Source organism: Telmatherina bonti, assembly GCF_933228915.1.
Source record: "Telmatherina bonti genome assembly, chromosome: 19".
Lineage (NCBI taxonomy): Eukaryota > Metazoa > Chordata > Actinopteri > Atheriniformes > Telmatherinidae > Telmatherina > Telmatherina bonti.
In genome coordinates, this window is record NC_136617.1 from 32,189,185 (window position 1) to 32,209,778 (window position 20,594).

At 43.3% G+C, this 20,594-nt stretch overlaps 1 protein-coding gene across 1 annotated transcript; it reads left to right on the forward strand.

Annotated features, from left to right (window-relative positions):
* Positions 1 to 19,481: 19,481 nt before the first annotated feature.
* Positions 19,482 to 20,317, forward strand: lrrc3b (leucine rich repeat containing 3B; the record flags this gene model as incomplete). Its single annotated transcript, XM_079258853.1, has 1 exon — positions 19,482 to 20,317. The coding sequence occupies one exon, from the start codon at positions 19,482 to 19,484 to the stop codon at positions 20,262 to 20,264; it is 783 nt and encodes a 260-aa protein (XP_079114979.1). The 3' UTR covers positions 20,265 to 20,317.
* Between the last annotated feature and the right edge of the window lie 277 nt (positions 20,318 to 20,594).

The window sequence follows — 20,594 nt, forward strand, 5'->3', positions numbered from 1 at the left end:
CCACATTTATTTCAGCTCTACCTTCTGCTTTTATGCACCAAAGAACTGAGAATGTATGTAATTTATTTACTGTAGTGACAGCACTGCTGATTCTGAAGGTGCATGTCACATTTTTCCTTCTTACTGGTTTACCATCAGATTTTGGAAGGAATGTAATACTTTTGATGCATATTTTTAGTTGTTTTAGTGTAAAGTAATTCTGTCTAAGGGGATGCAGTGATACTAAAGCTGCACATCAAAGCAGGAAATATTTTTCTATTGCTTTTATTTTGGTCATTTTGAGGGAAGCAGAACCTGTAAATACAACGCTGAATATGGACATAATGTCCAAAAACAATCAAATTAAAAGATCAACCAACATGGGACTTAAAATATCCAAACATCAGTCTGACTGAAAACTAAATGTTATGAAGTCAGACGAACAAACAGTCAAATTAGTTTGGAATAAAACACTCACTGTCAACTTCATCAGGACCACCTTCTAGTACCTGGTTGGACCCCCTTTTTCTTTCAGATCTGCCTTCATTCTTCAAGATAGATTCAACAAAGACATTCCAAAGAGATTTTGCTCCATCGCACAGAGCGTTGTACACAAGGCCCCTGGTGACCGTGGAGGCCGTTGGAGGACAGTGAACTCATCGTCATGGTGGAGATGATGTGAGCTTTGTGACATGGTGCATCATCCTGCTGGAAGTTTCCATCAGAAGATGCTACACTGTGCTCAGAAAGGGATGGACATGGTCAGCAGCAGGACTCAGGCAGGCTGTGGAGGTTAAACCAGGTCATGTTGGTACTAAGGGGACCAAAGTGGAACCAGAAAACCTCCCCCCACCATTCCACCAGCAGCAGCCTGAAGCGTTGATCCTGACGGCAGGATGGATCCATGTTGTCATGATGTTTCCAGCAGATTCTGATCCTACCATGTGAATGTGGAGCTGAACTGGAGACTCATCAGACCAGCAACGTTTCTCCATCTTCTATTGTCCAGTTCTGGTGAGTCTGTGTGAATTGTAGCCTCAGTTTCCTGTTCTTACTGACAGGAGGGAACCCGCTGTGGTCTTCTGCTTCGTTCTGGTCCAGACAACTGCTGCTGTTGGATGTTTTCTCATATTCAGACCTTCTCTGGAAACCATGGAGATGGTTGTGGGGAAAAGTCCCAGTACATATTCAGACCAGCAACACTAAATCTTCTTTCTTCCTCATTCTGATGCTCAGTTTGGACTTTGTGTTGAGATGCTGAAATGTGATTTGCTGATGAGATTTTTGTGTTAAGAAGCAGTTGAACAGATGGATCTGATGAAGTGGACATCAAGTGTGATTTCCTACATTAGAAATCATCTTTCTATCTACAAATGATGTGCAGATGCAAGTTGTGGAAAAACCTGATTCCTAATCCGTCTTCATGACGGAGCTCCGTTCTGCAGGAACCTGTAAGAGGACATCAGCGTTCCATCATTACTGATGTGTTTGTTCATTGTATACAAGTATTATGGATTATTTAACAGCTGAGATTCCTCTCCAACAGAAGTTGCATTTCCAACTGAGTAATCTTTGTTAAACCAGAAGCCCACAGGATAATCATGTCCTGCCGCTTTCCAGAAGACCAAGCACAACGTTCTCTTCTCAGTTTGCCAACTGTTTCATTGCAAGTACAACGTGAAGACCATCAAAGGTCAAATTGTGCTGAATCATCCACTTTAACTCAACCCCGCCAAGGACCTGAACCGCTGACCTGAACAGGACGGAGGTGGTCGGATAACCTTCAAGCTGTGCTGAGTTTATGTGCATGTTGCAGTGCACCATAAAACCATGTTAGTCTGTAAGTCAGTCTGACAATCAGCAAGTTTTTTTTTGTTTTGTTTTTTTTTGTCTTCCTGTGAGACGTCACCACTTTTAAACTCATCTGCCTGCAAAGCCTCAAACTTCAGCTGGATCTTATCCGAAACCCTCCATCCGTGGCTCAACTGGCACATCAGAAATGCCCCCCCGCCCCCAACACACACACACACACACACACACACACACACACACACACACACACACACATCCAGTCGAAGGTAATTCACAAGCAACTCAACCATCAACCAGTAATCCGTTTGTTACAACAGACAACAGCAGCACTTTACAGGGTTTCTGCTCCTTTATCCTCTTTTTGGCAGTTACCATCTGCTTCTCAGTTAAAAAAAAAAAAAAAAAATATTGGTAAAATGTTCATGTGTATTTTTCCAACATGATCCCACCCACTGATCTGGGAGCTGCTACGTGCTAATGCAGCAATTAGCCGACGACATGTTGGTTATTTTGGAAGCTGAAGTAATCATACTTGGACAAAAGATGAATGGATGAAGCCAGAATGATAAAAATGACTCTTATGAGGTCTAATAAATAACGGCGCGCTGACCTGGAGCTACAAAGATTTTGGGGCCAACAGCTTTCATGCATCAGGACCTTCCACGTCTCATGCCAAATGCCAACAACCATCTTTTACAGACAGTGTCAGAAATGTTGAAATGTATGGGAACTGGGACATTTCAGTAAAAAAATTAAAAAAAGAGGATTCCTTGAGCAGGGCAGCAGGAAACATCAGATTAGCAGCTAACTGAATCTTTTCTGACTACATAGACCCAAATGCAATAAAACAGAAGAGAAGCTGCCTCAAACAGTCACTTCCCCGCTAATTTTATGGCTCTGAAAATCATTTCAAACTTCAGTTAGGTGTAATTATTTGCCGAAAAATGGAGCAAACACGTGGAAAATGCTTAAAATAAAATCTGAATGCTGTGTGAACTCGAGCACAGCCTCTAAATGAGGCAAATTTGAGGAAAATCTGGCTGTTACCGCCAGCCTCAAAATTGCTTGAAATCACATTGTTTGTGCTTTTCCTGACGAGGGAGGATCTTGCAATCAACATCGCTTCAGCCCTCTGTGGAGAAGCACTTACCGACCCCTGCATGCCACTGTTTACTTTTCACCAGCAGCATGACATGCATCACAGGACCAAGCCGGCTGCTCTCACACCGCAGCCTCCACAGCGTCACGGTGAAGGTCATCATCGGACAGTCAGTGTGGTACTGACAGAAAGACGGAACTTTAATATTAAGAAAAGTAGAAAGGTTTGCAGAGTTATTCTTTATACATCCTGCAGAATCTGACTGATGAAGCGATGGTTATTGGCAAAGGACATAAAGTTGATCTGTTCTGCCTTAACTCATCTCTTTCTGCTAAATGAACTGTTATCACTTTATGTTGCACACGAGCTCACACCGTTTCGCTTTTAAAGACTTGGGGTCAGTCTAACAGCCTTTATAAATACTGATGTGCAACTTTTATTCGCAAAAAAGCTCCAAAATATCAGCTGCAGAGTGGTTGATGAGGCATTAAAGGCAGGTTTCTATAAAAGGGACATTTACAGAGATTATTTATGATATGATGCAAATATCCAACTGATGGCTGATTAGAAAACAGTCTGTTCATTCATTGTCCTAACTGCTTAATCTGATCAAGGGTTGCAGGGAAGTTGGAGTCTATCCCAGCAGTCTTTGGGTGGAAGGCTCACCAGTCCGTCGCAAAGCCACACAAAGACAAACAGCCACTGACACACATACGGGCAATTTAGAGTAACCAGTCAAACTAACATGCATGCCTTTAGACAGTGGGAGGAAGCCAGAGTACCCATAGAGAACCCACACACAGGGAGAACATGCAAACTCCACACAGAAAGGCTGCTGTCCAAACCTTGCCCCAGCCAAGGATTGAACCAGCAACCTTCTTGCTGTGAGGCCACAGTGCGAACCACCATGCCATACCAGTCTGTCCATTGTTCCATAAATTATACAGAATTTAAAGGAGTTTTTCCTTGTAAACTATGGGATTTTATTGGATGATAACTGGATTACTGATTAGAATTGGACTTTACTGAACCTGCTTATGTGCTCTTTAACGTGCCCTGAGATGGCATTTGTTGTAAATTAGCACTATAGATTAATAAGGAGATTTCAGTGAATTTGAACTTGGCATGGTTGTTGGTCTAAATATTTCAGAAACTACTGATCCACTGTAGGGCTGGGCGATATGACGTTTTCTTTTGGACAATAGAAAGTGTGTATCGTTTACATCACGGTTAGCTGCTTTACTGCGGTATTTTACATGAAGAAGCGCTTTACGGCATGCATGTTGCAACATTTAAACAAACATGGAGGAAGACGGTAGCAGACGCATTTCAGAGCAGGATAATTCACTAAAAGAAGACCAGCCAACCCAAACTGATGAGCTTGTTCCTGAAAGGGGAAATTTCTGTCTGGATGCGGTTTGGATATAAAAAGACAGACGTGGAACCGACAACAGACTAGCTCACAGTCCCAACAACGGACTCCGATACAAATAACTAATTCTATCATCTGGGCAAGAATCCGGACAAAGAATCCAGAATAAAGAAAAGAGTCAACGAGCAAAAGCAGCGTCAAGTGGAGGTGAAAGCTCATAATAAACTCCAGATGCAAATGCTGAAACAGGCATTTACCCATGAATCGTCATCCGGCTATAGTTCCCCCAGATGGAAGGAGATCACTGCTGCTGTTGCCTAACACATCTGACACATAACTGATGACTGACACAAAATTACACACACAATTTTAAATTGTATGTATATCATTATGGGGATATAAAATGAGCTAAATCGGGATATGCGATTTTATGTCATATCGCCCAGCCCTAATCCGCTGGGATTTTCACACAGAACCATCTGTAGGGTTTCCAGAGAAGGTCTGAAGAGGAGAAAACACCCAGCGAGCAACAACTGTGTGATGCTTCATGTCAGTATGAAGCAAAATACCTACCTTGTTGAATCCATCTCAAGAAGAACTACTGTAGTTCTGGAGGACAGAGGGATCCGACCTGGTACTAAAAGGCTGACCTGATAAGGTTGACAGGGAAGCTTTTGTGACGTTATCTCTAAGCAGTACACAAGTAGAGAATTAATATCACATTCTTGCAGATCTTCTGTCAGAATGAGCCTGCACCCTGCAGTGATGCATGCTGGGAGAGGGTGTCATCCTGTCAGAATTACTCTCCTATGAAAGCTGTCATAGTTTTGTGGACTAATTTTTTATAATAAACCATTTTACCAATATTTGCAAAAACATTCAGCAGTTCTGTTTAATGGAGAATTGGATTATTAGAATTAGAAATGTCTCCAACCCATTTCTGACTGAATGCAGTTCTGGAGGAAGCCCGGTCCATCTGGCATTACAACATGGACCTGATGAAGACCGGGTGATTAAGTGCACAGTTGGTGTTTAGAAACAGGAGTTATTAGATTTTGTTTGTTGGACTTCATAAAATGTTGATGTCATTAAGTTCTGTGCTGTTGAGTCTTATCTTATAATTTGATTTTCACAATGTGACAGAAATAATAAGGCTTATTAAACTACATAAATGGCAGGTCATCATTAAGCCGGGAGCCATTTGGGAGCTTGTTTAGTAACAGAGCTGTTGGTTAAACACTCGGAAATGAGAAATCTGGCAGTGGCATGCTCATGTCGACTGAAAGACACTTCAAGCTAATGGCTCCAAATCCCGTTTGACAGCCATTTTCATTTTAGTCTCTGTCATGGTGGAATGACGGTGTCAATCAGTCCATCACTTTGATCCAGGCTGAAATATCTCAGCAGCTCTTCCATACATGGTGATGACATTATATAGAGGCAGCCGTGGCCAGCAGCAGATCGTGCCAAAATAAAACTGCTTCGCAGAATCCGTCAATCTTCAACGTTATAGGAACCCCCCCTGCAGGGTGCCTCCAGCTGGGCAGAGGCCCTGGCTTATATTCTCCAGCTGGTCTGGAGCTGATAGAAGTTGCTTGCGACTCCGCCTGCTGCTAGCTTGACCCTGGGGCCGACGTGTTGGACGTTGGTGTTTGCACCCAGGTTCCTGCTGGACTAACTGACAGTAATTCAATTTGAGATGACACACCTGCTGCATCGTTCCTGTGAATACTTTGGCAGGGATCCTTCCATGAATAACCTTTAGCTGCTGAATGGCCGTAGTGGGAACTTACAGACCGATCAGGAAAGCAAGTACCCGTTCACACCTCATTGTTCCTTTGGTTTGCCGGCATCTGCAATCTGGTGGATTTATAACTTATGTTACGAGTAATTTGCATTGGTGCATGAATAATTTCAACTCCTAGATGGAGGAATTTCAACACGGTTTAGTGCCAGTACAGATTCTTTTTTTTTTTCTAATATTAAGATACAAAGTCGTAGCGTTGTGAACACTCGGGTGTCTCAGATCCTCTGTATTCTGGTTCATCACACACACAATGCAAAACAAACACAAACAGGAATTGAATACTTTTCCTTAGATTTTGGAGCGCGAAGCTTTTCACTGGCATTCGATTTTGGCTTCAGACGAATGAGACTTTTGTCCTGGTGGGAGTTCATGTTGGCCAGGCGAGACTGGCACAAATCTTTTGTCTTTAATCATCACTAATTTATTTAGATAGATTTTGGGATTTTATGAAAAGGATCTACAGAAACGTGTCCAAAATTGTGAAGTGACATCAAAGCTGCAAAGCTGTGGAGACCAGGGCGTCGAAGCCAAACTAACCAAGACTCACCGGAAAGTAACCATAGCTTAACTCTTCAAACTCCATGTCATATTTTGTTGTTCTTGATAAAACTGCATGTGGAGACTTACAAACATTCAGGCTGAGGATTGTTATCAAGGTTTAATATCTGAGAGTAAATGAGGTTTAGTACTGTTGATCATCAGAACCCAAATGGTTGAGGATTTTTCTCCAGTAGGGGTGGCAGTGGAAGAGCTGCTTGTCTTGTGACTTGGTTTGAGTCCTGTAGACGGTAAAACGTGCCAATTCACCCAAGCGATGATTCGCTGTAGCGACCCCTTCAAAGGCCAACAAGGGGACAACCTTCAGTAACTTTGCAGGAACATCAAAGAGAGTTTCAGTGTTTGGAAACTGTCACTTTGAAATCACAACATTTGCGTGGCCAGTCGAGAGTTGGCGTGGTGATGCGCACAGATCGATGTGTGAAGTGGAACGTGGCCGATGCGTTTCACACACAAGGCCCCTGGTGACTGTGGAGGCCGCTGGAGGACAGTGAACTCATCGTCATGGTGGAGATGATGTGAGCTTTGTGACATGGTGCATCATCCTGCTGGAAGTTTCCATCAGAAGATGCTACACTGTGCTCAGAAAGGGATGGACATGGTCAGCAGCAGGACTCAGGTAGGCTGTGGAGGTTAAACCATGTCATGTTGGTACTAAGGGGACCAAAGTGGGACAAGAAACCTCCCCCCACCATTCCACCAGCAGCAGCCTGAAGTGTTGATCCTGACGGCAGGATGGATCCATGTTGTCATGATGTTTCCAGCAGATTCTGATCCTACCATGTGAATGTGGAGCTGAACTGGAGACTCATCAGACCAGCAACGTTTCTCCATCTTCTATTGTCCAGTTCTGGTGAGTCTGTGTGAATTGTAGCCTCAGTTTCCTGTTCTTACTGACAGGAGGGATCCCACTGTGGTCTTCTGCTGCTGGAGACCATCTGCTTCCAGGCTGGACGTGTGGTGTGTTCACAGATGCCAGTTGATGCTACATGATTGGTTGATAAGATATTACTGTTAACAAGCAGATGAACAGGTGGCGCTGATAAAGCAGCTGGTGAGCGTATATTCCTTCACGCAGTCATCACATGCTCTTTTATCTTATATACCTGTTTGAGGGGACTTTAATGGCCCTCATTCTGTGATGTTTCCTTCTGTGCTTTGTGAAAATTAATGTGTTACACTACAATTTGACTTAAGCAAGTAGTTGGACCTCGTTGGGGCTCTGCATCTTAAGTAAATGCAAAAAAATTCAACATATATAATAGCGACTTTTATGACTCAGTATTCCTGTAATCATTTGCACTTGCAGTAATCTATAAGAAACTAACAAAATAGTGTGTGTAAAATATGCACTTGTGACTCTAAAGTTTATATCTGAACACAATCTCAGGCAGGGTAAACATATCTTTATGTCTGATTTTCATTCCAGCTTCTGTTCTTGCTATTGTGCTGTGACTCTTCCTGATGGATGAAATCTGTGATGTGAGTTAATTTATGAGCTGGCTTTAACAGATTGTAATAATGAGGACTCGTGTCAGAAGACTGCGCCTTCCGTGCGCACAGTGCATTTTAATAAATTCAGCACAAAGCCTGTTTCTATACAACAGCAGCTCTTTTCTTTTTACGGCCGAGCAGCAGCTGGATAAATAGACTGATGCTGTTTATCTTGGGAGCTGCTGGTCCTCGCTGTGAAAACAGATGATCTTCCAATTCCTCACAGGCTGTTTGACATCATTGCTGCCTCTGTGACAACAGGTTCATGGCAGTGGGTCAGTACAGTCTTTCAGAAATGGCAGATATCTCTAAGATTGCTCTGAGCATTCCTGCTTGAAATCTGTCAGTTTCCTCTGATTACAGGTTAAATATTTTTCCTGCAGAACTCCTGCAGACATGTTTAACTGCAGAACTCCATACAGACATGTTTTTCCTTCTTCTGTAGAATATCAGGCTTGAAGCATGGTAATTACCTATATAAAGGTCTTTAAGTGCCACTTGTCTGTCTGCTAGACTCTCAGCTGGTGGAGAGTTGAAACATGGGAAAACGAATAATCAAGTGCAGGGTGATTTTTTTTAAAACAAAATCGGATGCAAGATTTTGATTATCTTTTTCTTTTCTTCCTTAAAAGCAATATACCTATAAAAAAAAATGGATGGATGCAGCGGTAGATACATATTGCTACTGTTACTTTATTAAGTTTAATGTTGTTTTTTTACACCTTTTTAGTCCAGTCCAGGAAGTCTCTGCCAGAAAGAGGCAGGAACACCTGGACAGGTCGCCTGGACAGGTCACCAGTCCACCGCAGAGACAACACAGACCTAAGCTCTGAGGGAGACTTCAGAGTCACAAATGAACCTAATGGGCATTTGCTTTTGATTGGAGGACGTCAGGGTACCCAACGGAAACACACGCATACAACGTAGGCATTCACACTTCTTGTTCTGATGGTTGAGATTTTGGAAATTCATGTTTTCTGTGAAGAGATCCATTTCCAGTCCGGTATGGCACTACCTTTCCCTTAGCTGTTTTTCTGACAGCAGGATGCTTGGTTTTTCCAAATGAACATAATTTCTTCTGCTGCCTGCTCCTTCCTGGGTCTGGTTTGTCTTCCTGCCGGACTTCACATAAAGAAGAAGCATATCTTTAGTGAGCTGCAATACAAGTCCAGCTGCCACCTCTTTCCAGCTTTCTTAACATACAGAACAGTGTGAAAATAACTCATTAAGATGCTGGGATCTGAACCAAGTCTGGGTCTGAGAACCGAATCTGGGTCTCTGAACTGAGTCTGGGTCTGAGAACCGAGTCTGGGTCTCTGAACTGAGTCTGGGTCTCAGAACCGAGTCGGGTCTCTGAAAAGAGTCTGGGTCTCTAAACTGAGTTTGGGTCTCTGAAAAGAGTCTAGGGTCTCAATTGGGCTGATTTTACTGTCTCTTGTTAGTGCTTTCAGGCAGACAGCATCTTAGTTTTGGTTCTGGTTGGGACTGCGTTCTGGTCTCAGAACCTCGGTGCTTTCTGCTGCAGTGATGTCTGCATCCTGTTTCTGTTTCAGGTGTTGAAATAAACTGGTTGGTTATTATTTTGGTTTGTGTGTGAGGTTGTTACCAACGTCCTAGCTTCATCTCGAGAAGTTCATGATTATGTTAGATGGGCTGGAGCCCTCGTCCGGCCCGTCCATGCTCCCTTCTTCTTTCATGAAGCAGCAAAATGCCTGTTTTTGTGTTTGCAAACTGCAAATAAATGTAAGAAAAGTAGCTGAACACACTGGTTACAGGAAGCCTATTGTAGTGTTTCTGAATATGAGCACAGCAGGTCATGGCTCTCTTGTGTTGAGATTTACTGCAGGATGATAACTCACTCTGAGGACATGATGTCTCTAAAATCAATGTGAAGGGATGTAGGAGTCAATTTGCTGACTTTATTATAAATTACAGACCATCTTGTGATAGAATCACACCTGCTACAATGCAGATGTGTTGTCAGACAAGATCACTCTCAGTCCAGTAAATGTACTGCAATGTCTGCTCTGTGCTAGAAGGGGTTGTGTACTTTTAATCACAAAATCTCGGCTGAAATCAGATCATAAGCATTAAATATGTATTACGTAACTTTCTGACCTTAAAATTCTGCATCCCGGACTTGTTCGATGACACAGTGACATCTTTCATGCTCATTTCTAGAGCTGTTGCTACCCAGCAGCGTCCCGAGGATAAAAAAAAACCCGACACAATACAACTTTTACATCGGGGATGTGACGTGACATTTCACTTCATGGTATAATTGGGAATTGTCTGTTTTGAATACACAGTGTCACTGATTCAGCAAAGAAACGCAAGATTAAAAGAGAGAAAGAGACAAAACAAGAGTCATCCTGTTCTGCTGTCTGGAGAGAGCTAACAGTTCAGGTAGGATGCAAGATGGATGCCGAATTAGCCGTCAATTAAGCGCATGATTGTGTGGTGTGTCTTTAAACTGATATATTGTATTGTGATCAAACTGGTAATTTAAATCCCCAGTAACTAATTAGGAAATTTGAAAAACCTTTGTCTGCATATTTCTCGTTCATTATCTGGTTTATTTCAGAATACGTAGTGATGTAACTTTCTGTTTAGGCCTTTACAAACAGGGACAGACTGATCAATCAATCAACCAATCATTCAAACTTTATTAATGAAACGCTTTTCCAACATAAAATATGTCACTCAAAGCGCTTTACAGTTTAAAATCAGACATAAAGGAAACACAAAGACAGACACATTATATAAAAAGATACCTTCAACCCCCCTTTTTAGATACATCTGATACATTAGATACATCAAAATGAGAGAGGTAAATGATGTGATAAACAGGAAATTGGAAATTATAAATAAATATTTAAATAAATATTTATCTAAAGAAATTTTAATTGGTGCCATTGAAGCTACCCACACCCTAGTGTGTGTGGCAAATGTCCAAATGAGTGTGAGTGAGGGGCCTCTGATGTGTACTGTCTGTATGTGTGTGTGTGGGTGGGGTTGTTTGTTGGGGGGAAGAAAGAGTTGAGACGTGTGCATCTGCAGATACTCACTATGTGAAAATAGTTATTGAGAGATGTCAACTATAAGCCAATAAACAGTATGAATAAATCAATAAATACATCCTGTTCCTCTGAATCACTGTATATTACTATGTGGGAAGGTGTGTCCGTGATTCTGGTCTTCCACACAAACCCAGCTGCTCCCTTGTTAACGTCGCCCTGACAACAGGGATATTTTGTAACTGCCATGTCATTCAAACTGACACAGACAGAGAGCACAGAGATGAATATGTGCCTAATGAAGCCCTCGAACAACCAAGCGCTGTTCGCAAACAAAAAGTCATATCACAATAATTCTTGAACTGTGAGCACCAGAAGGCTTTGAGGAACACAGGGATGTAATTTATTTTGTCCTAAAGTAATAGGAATTTAAACGGCGGTGAGTTAAAAAGAATTAGGGCAATTTTTGAGCCCTGTCAGATTTGAATGGAGCTTCAATGGGAGGAAAAGTAGACTTTCTCACTTTTGGAGCTGTTACTCAAAAATCATCATCCTAGCAATTTAGAAGCCCAAGTCCACTTTGTAGACAACTTGATTCCTGACGTTTTGATATAAAGCTTGTCCACGTATGTCAAAAACTCTGGGCTTGAGAGCCATTTGTTTGAGGAATTTAGAAATGAATTTTTTGAGGCAGTATTACAGTGCAGCTAGAGTGGAGAGGGATTTTGCCTGATTTTCTGATTTTCATAAAACATAACTCGCGATAGCGTCAAAACAAAGTTCTTTGAGACGGTGAAAGATTCATTTATCGTGACCTGTTCAATCTTCAAATGATGTCCATAGGTATAAGTATGGATGAGCTGTAGAGCTCAGAACTAGGCTGGGTTTTGAGATTTTCTTCGTTCCTCCCGGCCAAAATCCCATTAATTCCTATGGGACAAAATTTGCAGTTTTTTGCGAATTGCGTAAAAACCGTAAGACTTTTGTACAGGGAAAGTCAAACCACACTATTCCCGTTCAAGACAAACACTTTGATATAACTTTTGTGGGGGTAGAGTCAAAGCTGCGGGAGGAGATACATGTAAATTGTGACAGAAATGAGAGAACTATAAGAAGTGGATTAAATGCAAAGCGATAGTAATATGTGTGCTTCAACGTTTACAGCAGTGACACCCATAATTATGCCAACAATGTGATGAAAAACACTGGTTGAGCTGAATGTGGACCCAGGTCAAGGTGCTGTTGTTGCTAGGCAACACCAGTCACGTGCAGAATTCTCAGACATCATCTGAGAGGTGGAGCCTCTGGAACGTCTCCTTTCATGTGTTTGTGACAGCATAATGACACTATCTTTTATACTCATTCCAAATTTCTTTAGTCTCAGAGCTAGAGATTTGATCTCAGTGTTTAGTCTCGTCAGTAGAGAGCAAAACCCACATCAGTCGTAACGTCAGATTACAAACGTTGGAAAACAGAAGTAGAAATTCATATTTTCACAATGCCCAGTAGAAATCAGACTTACAGCACACTCGGTAAGAAAGGCAAGTTTTCATCTTTCCAGCCTGACTTTGAAGAACCGGTGGACCAAGTTCACGGTGAGGATTTTTTGGATTATGCACCACCAGATTTCCAGAATGACGAAGAGTGTGTCTTGAGCTATTTGTACAGTGACGAATGTGATCCTGAAGAACCTGAGAAGACAAGACTAACTTTTAGGGTCACCAAGAAAAGGTCTGGTTGGGCAAGTGTTTGCATCCAGCCCTTACTCAGATCTGAAGACACCTCAGACATGGATTTATGTGAATGTGATACAGCCGACATTTCTACAGAAAGCCAGGGAAAGCAGGCCGTAGCATCCCCGTCTCAGCCAAATCGTGGATGTGGCATGCTGGCTCACATTCCTGCAGTGAAGCCACCAAGTCAGAGACGGTGTTGTAAGAAAGTCAAGAAACTGTCAAGTTTGGAGCCTAGCTGGAAGATTCAATGTGATTTAAAGTATGGAAAAGAACCAGAGACTCCAAGGATCTCAAGGAAATCCACCCTGAGGACAGAAACTCTTGGGTTGCTTGTCGATCCCCTGTTTCCTGTCACAACGGATGAAGAGCCATCAGAGACCTTCAACAATCCCGAAGTCTCATCAGATGTGGATTTATATGAATATAGTGCAGAAACTGTGGCTGAAACCCAAGAGATAGAGGCCGTCACATCTCCATCTCAGTCTGATCATGGAAGCAACATGCTGGCTCAAATTCCAGAAGTTGATCCTCAGATTCACAGATGGAGTTCTGTGAAAGTCGAGAAGCTTTTCCGTTTTGAGCCCAGCTGGAGGATTCACCCTGAATCTCTGAAAGAAACAGACCAAGAATACACTGGAGATTCTCATCCATCACCCTACCATGACGAAGAGGAGGGCACCTCCAACACAATGATTAACGATGATCTTCCTGATTCCAAGAATCAGAACAGAAACGCAGAGTCTGAACTGTGTGAAAAACCACAAGAACCTGTGAAAACCCAGACTGGAACTCCTGTAGGCACAGTGACCAACATGCTTTGGTCTGATCTGTTCAAACAGAAGACAGTCGGAGTTCCTCAACACGTATTAGCCGTGGCGGTACAAGACAGTGCTGGAAAAATGGTTCCTGCAGACCAGAAACCAGAGCCTGCACGCACCGCTTCACAGCCAACAGCTGAATCTGAAAAGCCAGATCAGCTTTCCGCTAAATCTGTGATTCCAGACACAAAGATAGAATCACAGAATCCAGAAACCAGCAATCCTGAGGAGACCTCAGCTGAGGATTTCCCCAAAAATGTTGCAGAAGTCTCTACAGAAGCCCATGATAAGCAGGCTGCAGCAGCCACGTCTCAGCCTGATCCTGGATCTGACATGCCAGTTGATAGTCCAACAGCAAAGCCAGAAGGCCAGAGACAGCATTGTAGGAGAGCCAAGAAGCTTTCAAGTAGCTTGAAGATTCATAGTGAATTAAAGGAAGAACCAGATAATCCAGAGACCTCGAGACAATCACTCCTGTTGGTAGAAACACCTGCTGGGTTCCCTGTTGAACCCATGGTTTCTGTCCCAGCAACAGACGTTGAGCCACCAGAGCCCTCCAACAATCCTGAAGTCTCATCAGACATGGATTTATCTGTAGGTACCCAGGAACCACAGGCTGCAGCGTTCCCAACACAGTCTGATCCTGGATGTGAAATGCCGGCTGAAATTCCAGCCGAATCTGGGATTCCAGCCACAGAGGAATCAGAGAAATCAGAACCCTCAAGACAACCAAACACGAGGACAGAAACACCTCTTGGGCTCCTTGTTGAACCCACAGTTTCTGTCACAAAAACAAATGAAGAACCATCCGAGACCAGCAGCCCAGAAGACTCATCAGCTGCGATTTTATGTGAAATGTCTCATCTAGAAATTTCATCTGCAGCTCAGAAAGCAAAGCCTGCAGCAGCTCCTCCATCTGCCGTGCTGGCTCCACTCCCTCCACTGAGGAAACCTCTGACTCCAGCTCCAGTCAAACATCCACAGCTGACAGAGACCTCCAACAGACCCAAACCAGAGTCCAACGGTCCTGCTGGTCTTCCTGCACCGGTGGTTCCGACCATGGCACAAAGACTCCAACCTGGATTGATCCCCTACCACCTGTATGCCCCACATGAAGAGTCTGCTGCAGATCCATGCTCAGGTCAGGAAGCTCTTCTCTCCAATGGAGCTACAGAGGAGTCTGCCAAACCGGCCCAGAGTTTCCTCATGATCCCAGAGCACCACTTCCATCAAACCTTGGATGCTAAGGACCAGCAGATCTTAGAACTAGAACAACAGAACAAGGAGCTGCTGAATCAGGTGACGAGGCTACATAGTCAGGTTAACCTGAACACCATCAAGCATTCAGTGGCTACCCAGAAGAAGCAAAACCTGAGAACAGCCATCGTAGAGGAGAAGATGAGACAAGACAAAGCTGAGAGTTCCTTCGCTCAGCTACAGGAGGAAGCAAACCAAGTCCACACGCAGCTGACTCAAGCTCGAGTTCAGCTCCAAGACCCCCAAAGGGAGGCTGAGATGAAAAGCGCTCTGATAGCAGAGGGGAAGAAGCTCAAAGAGCAGACGAGACACCAGAGATCTGCAGCTGAGAAGGAGGCGGCTGTTCTGTACGCAGAGATGCAGAGACAGAATCAGCGTCATGCAGAGGTCTCGGGTAGACTCAGCCAGCTGGAATCAGCTCTCAGAGCGGAGAGGACCAGGACCACCAGAGCTGAGGCCCGCTTGGCCCAGCAAGTACAGGAAACATCACAGATGAAGGCTGCACTGGAGAGAGTCCACCGGGACTTGAAAGACCAGCAGCGCCAGTGGCAGCAGGAGGAGTGTGAACTCCTCGCCGAGCGGAAAGAAACTGAATCCGTCGTTAAAACGGCAGCGATGGAGAGACAACAATTCCTGGAGAACCAGAGGCAGAAGTGGGAGAACGAGAAGTCCTCCCTTTTGAATATGATATCTACTCTGACAGAGACTCTCGCAGAGGAAGAAACGAAGGAACAGTCTGAAGACGGCTTGATGGAAAGAATAACAAATCTGGAGAAGTTCCTAGAAGAAAAGCAAAAGCAGACGTCTTCCAGATAGGAGGAAGGTGGCTGAAGAATCCACCTCAGTCCCACTTCTGTGTCCTGAAGCTCCAAGTGAAACAGCTTCACACTGTCGTCCTCCTCATCCTTACCCTTCATCTTTTTTCCTGACCCCCCCCTCCTTTCATCCCACTGAGCATTATAGTTTGGTTTGGTTGGACAATATTGGCATCAAAATAGATTTACTGATAAAACCTTTTTTCTGTAAATATAAACTTTCACTATATCTCACAATAACTATACAAGTACATAAATGTACTTTTAGGGGTATAAAGGATTGTTACTAGGGTGGTACCTTCTAAGATACTGCTGTTGCAGCTCAGCAGTAAAGTTTCTACCATATGGAAACCAGTACTGGACCTCGGGGAGCTGTCTGGTCTTCATCGGGTACAAGCTGTGCTGCTGAGAGTACAACAGTTGTAGCTTTAAGGGTACCACCCCACTAGCAGTCCCTTCTACCCCTAAAGGTACACTTGTCTACTTTGCTCTCTGAGGGTGTAGTTATTGTCAAAAATGGTGAAAAAGGTTTTTAAAAAAAAAATCATCAGATCAAAGCATTTTCAAACATAAATCAGCTCAGTTGGCCTTTTTTCTTTACCATCCACCTCGACCTTCCCCTCTTTTCCTTTCATTTACTCTCAATCAACAACTGAATAAAGATAAATAAGTAAAAATGATAAAAATGTTTTTGAATACATCTTTTCAGTCAAAAATATCTGAGTGTAGAGATATGGAAAATATGTATTAAAATGGAGGAATTTAAGTTGGCTTTAAATGCCCCTCGGTTGCTAAGCAGCAGGGATTTACCGACGATGCTCCAAGCGTTGGAAGGTCTGCTTTTCCCCCCGTTGACTCGTGTCAAAACAAGCCTGCATTCTCATCCTAAAACACAGTTTGCGTGTTTTTAACCTGCTGCCGTTTAGATTTACAGTACGGTCAAATAAATGGCGTCCACGTGATCCTCAGCATTCGCAGAATGTCCTTGTTGTCGTAGCAACGTTGAGGGAGCAGTTGTGTGTGTAAGATTGGAATCCCACACACACACACCTCTACTGACACTAATATACAGCGATTCAGAGGAACTGGATGCATTTAACCATCAATCCATAGTTTTTATTGGTTTATAATGGATTTCAGTGGTGTCCATATGCAGAAGCTCGCAACAGTGCACCGCATCACACACACACACACACACACACACACACAGCTCCATCACGAAACAACCAGTTACACAGCAGCTGCTTTGTTGGGCCGTGGCTGTGTTCATAAAACATGTCTGCGTACCTGAACGGGCTGCTGTTACACCGACACACAGCAAAATTTCTTTCCTTTTTCTGGTTTCACAGTGAATTTTGGGAAGATTTTCCAATATTTTCACAGCTTTCTAACAGTTGTCTTATCTATAAGGTCAGTGACGCTCACAGAGATGAATTATTCAAAATACGGAGCCAAGGCAAGTTCTCATTTTCCATAGTGACAAGTTGGCTCGGATCTTGTCTCATTTAGTGATGCGCTGTCGACCTGCAGAGGGAAAGAAAAGGTTTTACATCTTCTACTGAAGATGATGCATTTAGGTGACCGTAAGGCAGCGTGTGGTTGTATATCAGTGGTAACGTGTGATGTCTGAGATTATTTGTTAATTACCCAAACGTTCCTGCTCTGATTGTAGATATTTCTCACAGTAAAGAGAGAAAATTAGATGGTAAAGCAACAAATCTGAACAATTTCTACACAACAGTGTAGCCACAACAGTGTAGCCCTTAAAAAAACAAAGCTTTTTTTTTTTTTTTTTTTTAGTACATTTTATAATTTGATAAACTTTTCTCACCATTGAGGTTGAAAAAAGCGTGTCGTACCCGAGACAGCAGGACCATGCCAGGTTCCTGGGTGTGCAGGAACACCAACGTCATGTCCAAAAACTAAATTGTAGTTTCACAGACCAGAATAAGTCAACATATATACCAACTAATCAGAGTGTTTAAAGAGTGAATTTTTTGTAACTCATCCGTATCTAATCAGTTTCAGCTTGTAATTCGGCATAATTGGGGGCGTGTCCCTTTGATTGACAGGTACCCAATATGCTACTGAAAGAAGGCAGAATGTTACACATTGTTTTAAGCCGGTTAACAGCATGATTTAGCTTTAGCCTGCCTACCTCCATTAGCTGGTTAGCTCTCATTAGTGCCAGGTTTGCTCGATTTACTCTTAGCGAGAGGCAGGTCGGAGTTTAAAAGATACCCCACTAAATCTGGCCCAAATGTGTCTCACACTTGATATCCTGCATGTAGCCTTCTGCTTATTTCCCTGCAGCAACACACAGGTTTCAGATGAGTGAGTCAAAAACTTGACGACAAACTCGACATCTAGGACCAGAGTTGGGAATCCCTGTATTACTGTATTTATGCTCTGCTGTGTGTATGATTCCAGTGTTACACACAAAACAAAAGCCTGATGATTGCTGTTGCAATGACCACAAAGACGCTTTGCCTGCTGGGTTACTGAAACACACACAAAGCCACAGCTTTCAGTTTGTTTAGGGCTCAACACACAACAACTATAAGTCTAGTCATTGTATTGTGTTCTATGTGGTTTTTATGAGATGTAACCTGCAATCAAATGTAAACTGTGATTGCAATAAAGCCTTAGAACATATCAAAATACTTTACACATCTTTTCTGACCTGTTTAGTCTTTAGATAAAGGTTCAATGTTATACTAGAAAAGTGCTCTTCTTGCAGAAGAGCAAATGTGAATGCCCTTTTATGCTGAATGATTGATATGCAATAATTTAATAACCATTATGGTAATGAATCCAGATTCAAACCCACTAACATCTGAACAAGAGTCCATTTCTTTAACCACTACACTAGCACAGCTCTCCACTGTGCTATGACAGAATCATCTAAACTTTTTATCATTGGAATTGGAATTTTTTTTTTTTTTTTTAACACTTCATGTAGTGTGGAATCGGCAAAAGAGCTCAAGATTTAAATGTGTAAAGTAGCACACAAGATCTGTTAGATATGGATCAGCATAAGAAGAAGAAGTACAACCATCTGATATGATTTATGAAAATTCAGTACATGGATTTGATCTCACAACCTATATATATATATATATATGATCATGAGATTAGGAAGTCACTGAATTCTGTATAATACATATACTTATAGGATTCCCAGGGTAGATTATGCAAAAGAGCCCCTTAAACAATCCAGCACCTCACAACAGGGTGCAAGATACTGGCAAGCAAAGAATACATGGAGCGCCATAACCAAGTAGCTGGCATAGTGTACAGGAACATCTGTGCAGAATATGGACTAGAGACCCCTAAATCCCAGTGGGAAACTCCCCCCAAGGTGGTGAAGAATGAGAGGGCTAAGATCCTCTGGGACTTCCAGATCCAGACAGATAAAACTCTGGTGGCCAACCAACTGGACATCGTGGTCATGGATAAGCAGCAGAGGAAAGCTGCATTTGCTAATGATTTTGATAATACAGTAAAATAGAAATAAATAACACTATAATGTTTGAACAATGGATAAACATTCTGTTCTTTCTCATTCCAGGCCACAACGCAGCATGAAAACATCTGTCCACCCCCCCCTTCCTGTAGTGGGTGGATTGTGAGGACCAGCTGTCACCATGCCATGTGTATGAGGGACCAGCGGTGGTGTTGTGGCCCCTGGCGGGATGCTGCTGACAGCCGGTCAGTATGACTCTGTTGGACTTGTGGTTGTCGCGCTCCATCCCCATGTGCCTGCTCCTTCAGAGCCTTGTCCTCATGGCCCTGTGCTTCCCTTCGGCCAGCATGTGTCCAAAGGGCTGCACCTGCCTACGAGACCCCCATCTCCATGGCCTCAATGTGACCTGCAGTCAATCCCGCCTCCAGAAAATTCCCCCCAAACTCCCAGTCGACACCGTCCTGCTGAGGCTGGACCACAACCAGATAGACGCTGTGCCGGATCAAGCCTTCCAGGGACTCAGGCTTCTGAGGGAGCTGAACCTCTCTTACAACGCAGTGAAGACTTTAGGGGAAGGGGCCTTCAGTGGGATAGAGGCTACGTTACAGGTGCTGGACCTTTCCCACAACGGCATCACTAACGTTCACAAGGATGCTTTTGCTCGACTGAAGGCGCGCGTCATTGTGGATGATAATCCCTGGCATTGTGACTGCACCCTACAGCAGGCTATCGGCGGCATGGCCCACAACCACGAGGCCGCCGCACGGGTTCTCTGCAGCAGCTCGGAGCTTCTGGATCAGGAAGGACGACCTTTCTTGGCGGTGGACACTGACCTATGTAACCTTGCGAAAAGGACCACAGATTATGCGATGCTGGTAACCATGTTTGGCTGGTTCGCAATGGTCATTTCATACGTGGTGTATTATGTTCGTCAGAACCAGGAAGACGCCCGACGCCACCTGGAATACCTCAAGTCTCTCCCCAGCAAGCCCAAGAAACCTGACGAGGCCGATGACATCAGCACTGTCGTCTGATGTCATCATGACTGTCCATTGCGAACCTCACAAACACCAAAATCTTTATGTAACAGGACCCCGGTTTATAGTGTTTACTAGCTCAAAGTTTTAGCCGACACGAGCGTCCAGATGTTTGTACTTTGGAAATACTTGTCGTACTTTTGTCTTCGCCAGGGTTAATTCATGTCTGATCTGAAGTGAGATGAGGAGCAAGGCTACGGTTTTTTCTACAGAGGGAGGAAAAAAACAATTTTGCAAATTTGAATCTCAGGTTTAAATGCTGACGTAGAAATGGCTTTTTTTTTTTTTTTTTTTAAATCAAAATTTGAAAAATTTAAAAGAAAAACA